The 11,777-nt window shown below is 38.8% G+C and overlaps 2 protein-coding genes across 3 annotated transcripts; one reads left to right on the forward strand and one right to left on the reverse strand.

The window, feature by feature from the left end:
* Positions 1 to 1,574: 1,574 nt before the first annotated feature.
* Positions 1,575 to 5,335, reverse strand: nkiras2 (NFKB inhibitor interacting Ras-like 2). Of its 2 annotated transcripts, none has more exons than XM_085271819.1 (4): positions 5,226 to 5,335; positions 4,665 to 4,787; positions 4,029 to 4,270; positions 1,575 to 3,067 (listed from the first exon to the last, which is right to left on the reverse strand). In XM_085271819.1, the coding sequence occupies exons 2-4, from the start codon at positions 4,756 to 4,758 to the stop codon at positions 2,825 to 2,827; spliced, it is 579 nt and encodes a 192-aa protein (XP_085127945.1). In that variant the 5' UTR covers positions 4,759 to 4,787; positions 5,226 to 5,335; the 3' UTR covers positions 1,575 to 2,824. The 2 variants fall into 2 exon arrangements, with proteins under 2 accessions (XP_085127945.1, XP_085127946.1); XM_085271820.1 differs by having other exon boundaries at positions 4,665 to 4,819; positions 5,226 to 5,260.
* On the forward strand, positions 5,237 to 11,444 carry dnajc7 (DnaJ (Hsp40) homolog, subfamily C, member 7). Its single transcript, XM_085271816.1, has 14 exons — positions 5,237 to 5,379; positions 6,113 to 6,201; positions 6,344 to 6,468; positions 6,859 to 6,972; positions 7,230 to 7,304; positions 7,454 to 7,572; positions 8,057 to 8,210; positions 8,340 to 8,504; positions 8,623 to 8,714; positions 8,874 to 8,947; positions 9,108 to 9,254; positions 9,593 to 9,745; positions 9,868 to 9,930; positions 10,050 to 11,444. Exons 1-14 carry the CDS (start codon positions 5,252 to 5,254, stop codon positions 10,085 to 10,087), a joined length of 1,536 nt encoding a protein of 511 aa, XP_085127942.1. The 5' UTR covers positions 5,237 to 5,251; the 3' UTR covers positions 10,088 to 11,444.
* Positions 11,445 to 11,777: the final 333 nt, after the last annotated feature.

The following is an 11,777-nucleotide window of genomic DNA, read 5'->3' on the forward strand; positions in this document are numbered from 1 at the left end:
TTTAAAAACACGATTTACAACCTGAAGAGGTGATAAAGCATAGATCTTTCAGCCCAATTCTACTTTTTCTACATAATCCATCATACAAAATGTAATCAAATGGAGAGGTACCTTTTGATAAAAACTTGTTTTATCAGTTTTAATCTTTTAACTTTATGCATCAAGCAAAATTTTAATTATATGCAACATTCTCTGACTTGAATAAATTAGTTTAACATTTAAACCTATTTTCTGCACATTCCAGCACATAAAATAAAATATTTTTTGTGTTTACACTCACTCTTTCAAATAGATGCAAGTAAAACACAGCAGAAAATAAATAAAGTCAAAGACTCAGCGGTCCTGTTGCTCTATTTTCACCTGTAAAGCAGAACTGCGGTAGGCGGAGGTTTACCCTGGTGCAGGTGTGCCACGGTCAGTTGAAGAATCCGCGAGTTTCTCTGTGAGTTTCCCATTACGGCATTGCGCACTCGGTGCTTGCTTGGAAGTTTAGGGGTTTTTTTCGCTGTAAAAAGAAGTTTTCTTCCCACGCACAATGGACACTAATGTTTTTGTCACTTTTTATGGAATCAAACTCAAAGTAAGGTCAATACTTCCACGCTTTAAACGCTGCACGCTCATACTCTCTCCCACAATCGATATATGATCCATTGTTGATCTGCACACAGCTGTTGTCACTAACGACGCACTCGCTTACATCACTGTCGTGAGACATTCTCGCAAAAATCACGGTTTTAGTAACGCAGCGTTTCTACGGGAAAGTAACGGTAATCTAATTACCGTTTTTGCAATAGTAATCCCTTACTTTACTCATTATTTGAAAAAGTAATCAGATTACAGTAACGCGTTACTGCCCATCTCTGGTCTTAAGTGCTTGAGTTGAAGGGAGCTGCATTTTTTAAGCTTCTCCAAGCAGGCTCACCTCTCATCTAAAAAGTCTCTCCAGTTCTAAAAGCCCACAGTCACATTGATAATCATTGACCCACCCTGTCACTCACATTTAAGTCCACCAGCTCTAAGGCACTCTCGAGAGGCGTTTCAACCCACACTCATGTAACCTAAAGGACTCCAATTAGAGGTGAAACATCTTAAAGGCGTGGGCAATTAATTTTCCTAAGGGGCCACATGAGAAACTGGGACTGTTGTGGAGTGCCACCCACATCACTCGTGGTCCTTCAAATGCCATGAGTCTATTTTCAAGCGTGTGAAGACAACAAACATGTTTTAACTGATATTAGATGTGACTTGTGATAATCGATTAGCTACAGTTGAAAGTCAAATGAAAGTAGGGTCTTTTTACAAAACCATGTGAAAAATCCTGTTTAACCACAAGATCAGAGACTTCTGCAATAAAATAAGTGACAGCAGAGGTTGCTTTTACTCAAAATTTCTAAATCAGATTAAATCTTCAGTCTTCAATTCCAGCTTCTGTTTTTTGAGTTTTACATCTTACTGACACAATTTTGTAAATAGAAAAGTAGAAATAAGAAGAACGGTGCAGAAAATAGCAAACAGAAAAATAGAATGACACCTGTTCTATGTTGAATTACCTAACCCACAACCACAAATTCTAATTAGGCACAGTCAAAGGCTTTAATCTGTTTACAAAACATGCAAACATCTCAAAAAAGCACATTTTCAGGATATTTATACATAAAGGTTAATCTTCACAAGAAAAAAAAGCTGCATGATATAGTGTTGACAGACCCTGGAACTGACAAATTTTCACATTTCCCCATTTTAGTGAAACTAACATTAAAAGCTGCTCATACATGACTTCATGCTACACCAGTCCAGTGATAGGTTCTACTTTACACCTCAGAAGAAAAAAAACCCCAATACACCGATTTCATCAGTGACGAATGAATCGTGTTGACATTGAAATGGAATTTAACTAAATCGAGTGTTCTCTTTTACATGCAACAAGAAAAAGTAGCACTTCAGCCTGCAGAAACACTGAAATATCATCTGACCATCTTGTAGTCAGACTCATCACACCCGTACAGAAAGCTAAATGTGATAAAGAATCTGAGTGATTCACGTGACAATATTAAACAGTAAATCTCAGCAACAAACGTGTAAGGTGTAACAAATCTCCACATCAACAGACAGGACAGTTTATGTACAATATAAATAATGCATCTATGAAACCCTTTCAGTCATCATTCCTTTTCCAATATGATATTCAGCATTTGTGTGATGCAGTTATTGGGTAACATTTGAAACTGCTGCCATTTTTGGTTCAGTCCGTGTATACATTTAGTGCACAGGTTTACCGAAAGAAAAAAAAAAGTAGCCAGTGTACAAACTATGTGTAAGGTCCTTCGTCATCATTACAGTGAGCCTCAAGTGACTATGATAGCTTAAATCTCTGGAATCTCAAATATAAACTGAGATCAAAATGATGATTGTCAGTAGATCAAGAGCTACAGTATGTAGCTCTAAATCACACAGTCTATCGCACATGTTTATCAATGCAGGTGAAACAGTTTGAACATTTTTCTACCTGGAAAAAATGGGAATTATTTGAGAACGGGAAATGTGATACATATACAGATGACAGAGACATAAAGAATTTACAAAAATCATAATTAGTTAAGAATTTTGTTTTTAACAAATATGAAATGCAGGTGTTTTATTAATATTAACAGTGCTCTCTGTTTACAAAGATCCATACAATCATCTTGCCTTCCTTCTCAACATAATTTCTCTGCCTTCTCAAATTTTTACTAAGTCAATCCTTCATGTTGATAAAATATATATGTTTTAATAAAACAGGGTTTCCTTTAACATGCCTCCCCTTTCAAAAGCTGTTTCGGATATTTTAGCTATCTGTTGAACCACTGCCCTTATTCTTATTGCGGCTGAGAGGGAAAGTGGACTTGCTCTGTGGCTGGGTCATTTTGCTGGCGAGGTAGACAAAGGGTTCAATGAGTGTACGTCGGTCCACTACAGACACCTCCCACAGACGCACCTTCTCATTCTTCGCCCAATTCTGGGCCACGTTCAAGTCAACTCTCCTCTCTTCCTGCTTGTCCAGTTTATTACCCAGCACAACAATGGTTACCTATAGATCAGATTATCAAGTTAGTTCCACATTAGTCACTGTACAACTCTTCACATTGTGCTTCATGACAGCTGCTGTGGCTTCAGATACAGCAGATTGTCTGGTGAAAATTAAATATGACTGGGAGGAAACAATATTCAAATTAATAATTTAGAAATATCATCCCAGGACATAGGGCAGATGAATCAATATCTGGCATCTCTGGCTTGCTTGCTTCTTTAATATCCCAGAGACCTGTATCAGACCCAAAAAGCTCTCGAACTGCTGTGTCATGAATTTATAAAGGCTTGTCATCCCTCTTTAAGTGCACATTAATGAAACATGACCCCCAAAGCAAGGCTACAACAATGACTAAAGCCTGACAACTAATGTTACAATATTAAATAACAATGCATTCTGCATACTGGTGCAGAATATTCTGCAGCTTTATGTATTCTATATTGTACTGTTTTTATCCATCCATTTTCTTTCCCTTATCCAATTTAGGGGACAGCCTGGACAGGCCCTCAGTTTAACGCAAGGCAAATAGAGAGATAAACAACCAGTCACACTCACATTTACACATAATGGCAATTTAGAATCACCAATTAACCTAACTCATGCATGTCTTTGGACTGTGGGAAACTAGACAACCCAGAAAGAACCCAAGCAAAGATGGGCAGACAGTCACACAGAAAGGCTGGTGGATTAAAACCTAAGACCTCCTTACTGTGAAGCAACCGTGCTAATCACTACACCACCTATACTAAACCTTTTTATGTATATCTATTTATTAAAAAATAGTGATATATTAGATATCACATATATTAGATGAGCCACACTTTGAGCAGAATATTTATGAGGTTTTTAATAAACATAACTTCTTCTATTCTGAAATTACTAGAACAGAACAAGTAACTGTGAGGTGTACCAATCAAAACCCATGCCCTCACTATACACATTAATTGTATTTACTGCTTACCTCTTTCTTGTCTCTGTGGCGATCAATGTCTTTCTTAAGGGCCTCCATTCGTTTAAAGGACTCTTTACTATCAATGCTGTAGACTAGTACGAAGCCATCAGCAAAAGTGTAGTAATGTCGGGGAAACTCCATCCCATCCCGGAGTCCACGGGTGTCATAGAAGCGCACCTGCTCTCGTGTGCCACGGTCAGTTTCTATGGAGCCAATATAGATATCCTCAAGGGTCTCCATTGGCTCTGAACCTACCAAGAAATAAACAAAGGTGGACACAAATGATGTGATATGCTGCACAAATATTAAGATGACAACATGCGAGTCTTAGATGTTATAAACTTTTAATACAACTGTTATATACTGTTAACTCACCAAGCGTTGAGTTAATTCATTTAAACTTTATATAGCACCAAATCAATTTTGCTACGTTTTAATCACGATTTCAGTTACGATTACATACTGTCACATTAGTTATAAATAACTAATGGACGACAGAGAGAATACTCACTCAATAACATCACTACTGCAAGTCGACAACAAATTATATTATGCTTTGCTGCGATCACTCGGGGATAAACCACATTGACCATACATCATTTGACTCATTGAGGTAATATATGATAATGTAGGGAAGCGACATACCTGCAACATGATTGGCATACAGTAGTTGTTCTAACACAGCCGTTTTTCCTACTGCGGCTTGACCACAAACCACCACTTTACAGCTTTTACCCATGACGGTTTCTCACTCTCCAGTCCGAAAATCTGTTTAGGACAGAAGAAACAAAAAACAAAAACTACCCAATTGATCAAAGCCATTACTTAGAAACAATGCAAAACACAACAACACAGTACGCCTTATTTGGTTTCCTTTGTAGATAAACTGTGCTACTATGCACACTAGCTAACTTACAAGTTAGAAGAGCCCACTGGCAAAAAAAAACCCCTTTTATCTGACATAGTTATTTTAAGTTTTTGCGTCGCAAACGATAGCTAATTTGGAGACGTTTGTACAGAAAATAGCTTAGCATTAGCTTCGGGAAGACACAAAACCACTATATCACAAAACCAGCCATTAATGTTGCCTGTATATGACAAATGCTAGTAAAAACGTGTCTTCAAAAATACACACGCTGATACTTCTGGTTATTTTGCCGACATTTATTTGCTAATTGTCATAATTTCGCTTGAGAAAACGCTTACCTTCCCAAATGTGCTACTTCCTGTTTATGTTGTACGTAACGACTGCAGTATGTAGCCCCGCCTTTCTCATTGACGGCAAAATGGCGACGGAGAGCTGTGATGCTGTGAACATGGACCCTGACATGGAACTGCTCAGCGATGAAGAATTAGAAAGGTGGTGGAAATTACAGCTATGTTGTCAGCGAATGAAAAACGCGTATATCAAAGTCTTTTATTGATATGTGTGCTCAAAAGCCCCCGTCGTGTTAATTTTCTTGTCGCAACATGAGAGCTTACCAGCGCGCTACCGCTAACAGTTTAGCTAAATTTGGCCCTGGAAAGCATCTAGCTCGGTTGCCTTCCACTTTAGCTAGCCCTTGTGTTGGATTTCTGGGTTTCGTTCACAGTAACGTATGTAAGTTGGTGGTTAATCGTTAAGTGTGAAAGTTGATCGGAGTTAAGAGTTTTGCTTTCACATCCCAGAGATGACCAAAGCTGGCTAATTACTTAATGGCACCATTCAGTTAATGAGTGTTCGTGATGTGAAGTATGACAGGCCTCCAAAAAAAGTAACGGCAGTAGCCCTTCAGGATGGTGTCATATGTTCCTGGCTCAGTCTCATTGCTGCGTGTTGGCTGGGAATACGTGCACTCTGTCCTGCTAGTTTGACTTGTTCTATGTTTAGCTAACTCAGTCCAGCAAACTGTCAAATGCACATTGTGTCATTCTTTCTTTACTCGAAAACATGAATATGAAAAAAAGTAATTACCTACCTCTAGTCAAGAAACAATTCAGCAAGTCTACCTCTACTTATCTTACCACCTGTCATGTGTTTTTCTCTTCTCACTTGTTTTAGATTTGCCTGCAAGCTTTATTTGATTTCTTTCTTTTTGCCCATTTCTACACAGGGAAGCAGAGAGCTTCAAAGAACAAGGCAATGCTTTTTATGTCAAGAAGGATTATGCAGAAGCATTCAATTATTACACCAAGGCCATTGGTAATTCTTTCTAAACAATTTCAGTATATATTTCTGTGGATAGAAGCTATGCTAATTTCTCATGTGGATGAGAATTTTAACATTTGCATCCAACATGTCCCTGGTAGAATATTAATAAAATTTTCTTAATTTAACATAACAGATATGTGCCCAAAGAATGCAAGTTACTATGGAAATCGGGCAGCGACACTAATGATGTTGTGCCGGTATAGAGACGCTCTAGAGGATTGCCAGCAAGCAGTACGACTAGACAACACCTTCATCAAGGTGGGTTGAAGAATTAAAGAAATTCCATTCATATATAGATATATATATATATATATATAGATATATAGATAGATATAGATATATAGATAGTAGTGAGGATTTTCCTTTGTAAATATTTCTAACAAGCAATGGCTTTAGAGCAATACAGATTTTCACATAGACTGTAAAAGCTTTTGTTTATTGCAGATCTTGTATAAGTCACCAGTGGTCTATATCTGTAGTATTACAAGGCCAATAAACACATAAGCTCCAGCACTGTTGTTGGTTGTAGTCTAGTAATATATTACATAACAGATAAATATTTTAGAGGCAGTCATATGTTTTTAATGATGTTGGTCATTACAGGGTATTATCACTTTAGGCTGTGAACTGTAAATCTTTTACTTACAGGGCCATCTGCGAGAGGGCAAGTGCCACCTGTTGCTTGGGAATGCTATGGCTGCCAGCCGCTGTTTCCAGAGAGTTCTAGAGCTGGAGTCAGACAACAGCCAGGCCCAGCAGGAGGTGAGTTGGCCTCAGTTGCAGAGAGCATGACCTAACAACTTGGACATGATTATCCACTATTAAATTGGCTTTGGCCAAGCCAGTGAAAATAAAGAGCAAAAAAAGGTTTGAATGGAAATCCAGTAGTAGTAGTTCACAATCACTTGTACTTATTCTGACCTGGATTTAATAAGCATGGCACTCAAGAGACTAGCAGTTTCTGAGAAGCACTGAAGTTCTTCCTCATGGTTACTGAATATCATAAATTCCTTTGGCAGGTGAAGAATGCAGAATCTATCCTTGAATATGAGAGAATGGCAGAGATTGGATTTGAGAAGAGAGATTTCAGGATGGTAAGCTACTCATTAGATACAGTTTTAGTTGTTTTTTTGTTTTGTGTGTGTGTGTTTTATTTGTGAGGTGTGTTATTTGTGAGGTGTATTATGTCATAAATACCTGCCAAGTCAAGCATCACGTACTGCAGGTATCTGCTTGTGTTTAGGTTGTCTTTTGCATGGACCGTGCCTTGGATTCTGCCTCCGCTTGTCACAAGTTCAAGATACTAAAAGCAGAGTGTTTAGCCCTGCTGGGGCGATACCCCGAGGCTCAGTCTGTAGCCAGGTAAGAATGCACACTTGAAAAGATTTATTTATTTTTTGACATTATTGTCAAAGGGATATAATGGGGGAAAAGTCACTGAGGTATGTAGTTGCCCTAACATGAAGTACAACAAAACAGTATGCCTTTCTCAGACAGGGCCACTGAAATGTGCAAGCAGTGATTTCCATGCAGGTTGAAGAACTGTCAGGATGAAAAATCACAGCTGGTCAGGGCACGGATCCTTAAATTTAATCACTCCAGTTTGCCTTGAACATGAAGATTCCTTGTTGTGTTTATATGTAGTGCTTACTATATGTTCTGAATAGTGGGAACAGCGATTGTCATGATTTGACTCTTCTGATCTTTACTAGGTTGTCTGCAATACATTAAACAGTTGAGTTTTCAGAAATGAACTTCTCCTTTGAAGATGGTGTAACAGTACATTTTTTAATGTGATTTACTCTTTTTAATTGCACTTTGCCTGTAATTATCTGTTTGTATCCAGTGATATTCTTCGAATGGACTCCACTAACGCGGACGCTCTGTACGTGCGTGGTCTTTGTCTGTACTATGAGGACTGCATTGATAAGGCTGTGCAGTTCTTTGTCCAGGCCCTGCGTATGGCTCCTGACCACGACAAGGCTCGGCTTGCGTGCAGAGTGAGTAACTCAGTAGCTAACAGCTAACACAAATTTAGCAGGGGGAAAAAAATCTCCTTCACCAGTCTGCTTGAGGTTTCAGTTAGCTCAGAGGAGCTTTTAAAGCTGCTGTATGAATTTTCTACCCAGAATGCCAAAGCGCTAAAAGCCAAGAAGGAGGAAGGAAACAAGGCATTCAAGGAGGGAAACTATGAGGCAGCATGTGAGCTGTACTCTGAGGCGCTAACAATAGACCCTAATAACATCAAGACAAATGCCAAGCTGTACTGTAATAGAGCTACAGTCGGATCAAAGGTAAGACATAACATTAGTTTCATTAAAATATGTCAATTGTAGGCATACAGACACCACAGGTCACTACCTTTTCCTGTCTCTTTGCCTCACATGTTCACATTTTCTTTTTCTTTGAAAGCTCAAGAAACTAGAACAGGCCATTGAAGACTGCACGAAGGCCATCAAACTGGATGAGACCTACATCAAGGCCTATTTAAGGAGAGCACAGTGGTATGCCGAAGATTTTACTTTGTTGTTAGTAGACAGACCAACTTGTATGTCATTTGGTTTCTTTAAGCAGAAGCTTCACTTTTTTACCGACACTTTTGTATTTTATAGTTCAAATTGAGTAATGAATTGACTGAAAGACTTGTGCTTGGTGTCCTGCAGCTACATGGACACGGAGCAGTACGAAGAGGCAGTGCGGGACTATGAAAAGGTTTACCAGACAGAGAAGACAAAAGGTGGGGGGCAGAGCAGATATTACCACCTCACAGTGCTCCTTTTCCACATATTGGCACCTTTGGACTAGTATTAAGTTGCCACTTTAGAGACATTACATAACTGTTTTTAATGCAATGCTTACTAATCTACATGCTGTGTGTTTTTGACTTTATTACCTAGAACACAAGCAACTCCTGAAGAATTCCCAGCTGGAACTGAAGAAAAGCAAACGGAAAGATTACTACAAAATCCTCGGGGTGGATAAGAACGCAACAGAAGAGGAGATCAAGAAAGCTTACCGCAAACGGGCACTTTTACATCACCCAGGTGCTTGATTTCTACGTAAAAAGAGAACTAAACATCACATCAATGAAGAGTCCTGAATTGTAGGGGGAAGTTTTTCTGCAGCAAATATGGCCATATAATTTCCAGTGAAAAGATATTTTAAAACATTATTTTAGGGAACTGTTTTTTTTTTTTTAATCTTATCTTTATTCAGACATTTGAAATGAAAATCAGTTTAGATAATCCTTCAAAATAACTGCCTAAATAAGTGACATGGCTGATTTTTGGTATGGCAGCTGAGCTGTGAGATTTGCTTCTAGAAGGACTTTGATTTAAATTACCAAATATAATACTGCTTTCATTTTTCCCCCTCCCTTTAGACCGTCACAGTGGAGCTAGTGCTGAGGTACAGAAGGAAGAGGAAAAGAAGTTTAAGGAAGTGGGCGAAGCTTTCAGCGTGCTTTCTGACGCAAAGAAAAAGTCTCGCTACGACACCGGACAGGATCTAGAGGATGACGGCATGAACATGGGAGGTGAGCATATGGGCCGACTTCAGTGTGTGAGGTCTCAAGGATGATCAGATTGAAATGATACGAGAAAATTCAGCCAGATAGTTCTGTGTTCATGTCGCTTCTTGTGTTTTCTTTCTTTCCAGATTTTGATGCCAACAACATTTTCAAGGCATTCTTTGGAGGTCCAGGGGGTTTTAGTTTCGAAGGTAACATATGTTCTGTTTGAAAGTAAAAATCTGTCCCTCTGCCAGCCATTTGGAAGGAGTCCCACAATCTGAGAATATCCTAAATGCGCTAATGGTTTTGTTTTTTTTATTATTTTCAGCATCTGGACCTGGAAATTTCTTCTTCCAGTTTGGTTAATTGGAAGAGTCGACTACCTAAACAGTTACTACATCAGGACTTTCCAACAATGTCAACCCCACAACCCATCATCTGTATTTAATAACTGACTGATTTGCAAGTCAGTTTCCTGTATATGCCATTGACTGAATGAATGCAACCCAATGCAGCAAATGCCCGTCTAGCAAAGGACACCAAGTTGGCTCAAACTGAGTTGGTAGTTTTACTGGTTTTGGATTTAGTTTTCTTCCTTCCAGAATTAAACAAACTTGAAAGTCGGTAATGGCTAACAACACTGGTCCAAATAGTCTGGATTTTTCAAATAGGAAAGATTGCACAGCTATTATATTAGAGCTTTTAGGGATCCATGCAGGAAGTGCCATCCTGGGGAAAACTCTCGAGCAAGCTATTATCCTGCTCATCTCAACTTACTGCTGAGGGGGGGTATTCTCTGCATGACAGTTAATAACTTGCTCAGTGATTTGTGATGGAAATCACTGAGCAAGCTGCACCATCCCCGTTTTTTTTTTTTTTGACGAATCTGTCACACAGACAGTTGGCTGCTACGAATTCGCACTGAAAACTGCCTCCTTGTCATAAGCCTTTGGGAGCACTCAATCTTCTTTTTTAAGTTGACAACAGCTGGAGTCTAGACCTACGCATGTAATTCAGCCGAAGCACACTAGAAAGGCGGCAGAGGAGACGGCCGTGCTGGTTTTGTTGTCAGCAAAGTCTCCGTCCCTTCTGTTGTTTCACATTTGATGTTGCCATTCACAGATTGCTGCATTGTACATTTTACTGGAATGTAAAGTGTTGATTTGTGATAATAGTTGAGTTTCTTTTTTTCCATTTTTTTATCGTCATAATGTATATTTATTGTAAATTTGCTGTCTGATATAAACGTCAGCGTAAGATGAAGATGCTCTTCTCCTAAGATTGAAAGAGGCACCCACCATGAACACTACGTTGGGAAAAAAAATAACCAAAAAACCTCAGGAAGATGATTGGTTTGCTAGATCTGCATGGCATTTTAAGCTCAAATCGATTACAGTATACAGTAGAGGTTATTTGACATTGAAGCTGTCTAATTTTATTCAATGCAAGGTGGAGGCATCGAGCAAAAGTGACAACTTTATTGCTCCACATAAAGTGAAATCTGTTTGCTGTTGTCCAAAATGTTCAGGTGCTGTGTGATGATTGAAACGTAGGAATGTTTAATCATTTCCCCATTAGTCCATTGGTGCACTTGAGTATGAAGAGTGTCCTCATTTTGCTCTGATTGTTTTTGCTCTTTATGGTGAGAGTGAGACCATCCACTCTTTTCCCTGGAAAAGTACCAGCCATGACAATAAAGTTGGCCTCCTCTGGGTTTCCCCTAGATTGATATCTTTCTTTTGTTTGGAATCATTAGTTTAGAAGTATTGCATAAAGATACCGTGTGGTTTTACAGATTGCTGTGGGAGTGAGTCCTGCAATCTGGTATTTGCCAGAAAAGAATGATGTATCTCGTGAATAGAGCTGCAAACAGTTATTGGGGAAAGTGACTTTTATATGTCTTATTTGTTCTAGTAAAATTTCACGGACATTAAAAATGTCTTTTTCAAAAGAGATCTGACCAAGAGGGCAGCAGAAATTAAAACTTTAAAAATATTTTAAGTTGCCAAAAAAGAACTGGAGTGAGTAAAATGTGAACCATAGAGTGGGGAAAATA

This window comes from Mchenga conophoros, linkage group LG4, assembly GCF_057382185.1.
Source record: "Mchenga conophoros isolate Kocher_MC1m ecotype Shallow Benthic linkage group LG4, M_conophoros_male_GT1.1, whole genome shotgun sequence".
In the NCBI taxonomy this organism is placed as follows: domain Eukaryota; kingdom Metazoa; phylum Chordata; class Actinopteri; order Cichliformes; family Cichlidae; genus Mchenga; species Mchenga conophoros.

Coding starts and splice junctions, on each gene's coding strand:
- nkiras2 (XM_085271819.1), bottom strand. CDS start 4,758: ATGGGTAAAAGCTGTAAAGTGGTGGTTTGTGGTCAAGCCGCAGTAGGA. Junction 4,271..4,664: donor GTATGCCAATCATGTTGCAG/GTATGTCGCTTC, acceptor ATTTCTTGGTAG/GTTCAGAGCCAATGGAGACC. Junction 3,068..4,028: donor GCCACAGAGACAAGAAAGAG/GTAAGCAGTAAA, acceptor TCTGATCTATAG/GTAACCATTGTTGTGCTGGG.
- dnajc7 (XM_085271816.1), top strand. CDS start 5,252: ATGTTGTACGTAACGACTGCAGTATGTAGCCCCGCCTTTCTCATTGAC. Junction 6,469..6,858: donor TAGACAACACCTTCATCAAG/GTGGGTTGAAGA, acceptor TTTTACTTACAG/GGCCATCTGCGAGAGGGCAA. Junction 9,931..10,049: donor AGGGGGTTTTAGTTTCGAAG/GTAACATATGTT, acceptor TATTATTTTCAG/CATCTGGACCTGGAAATTTC.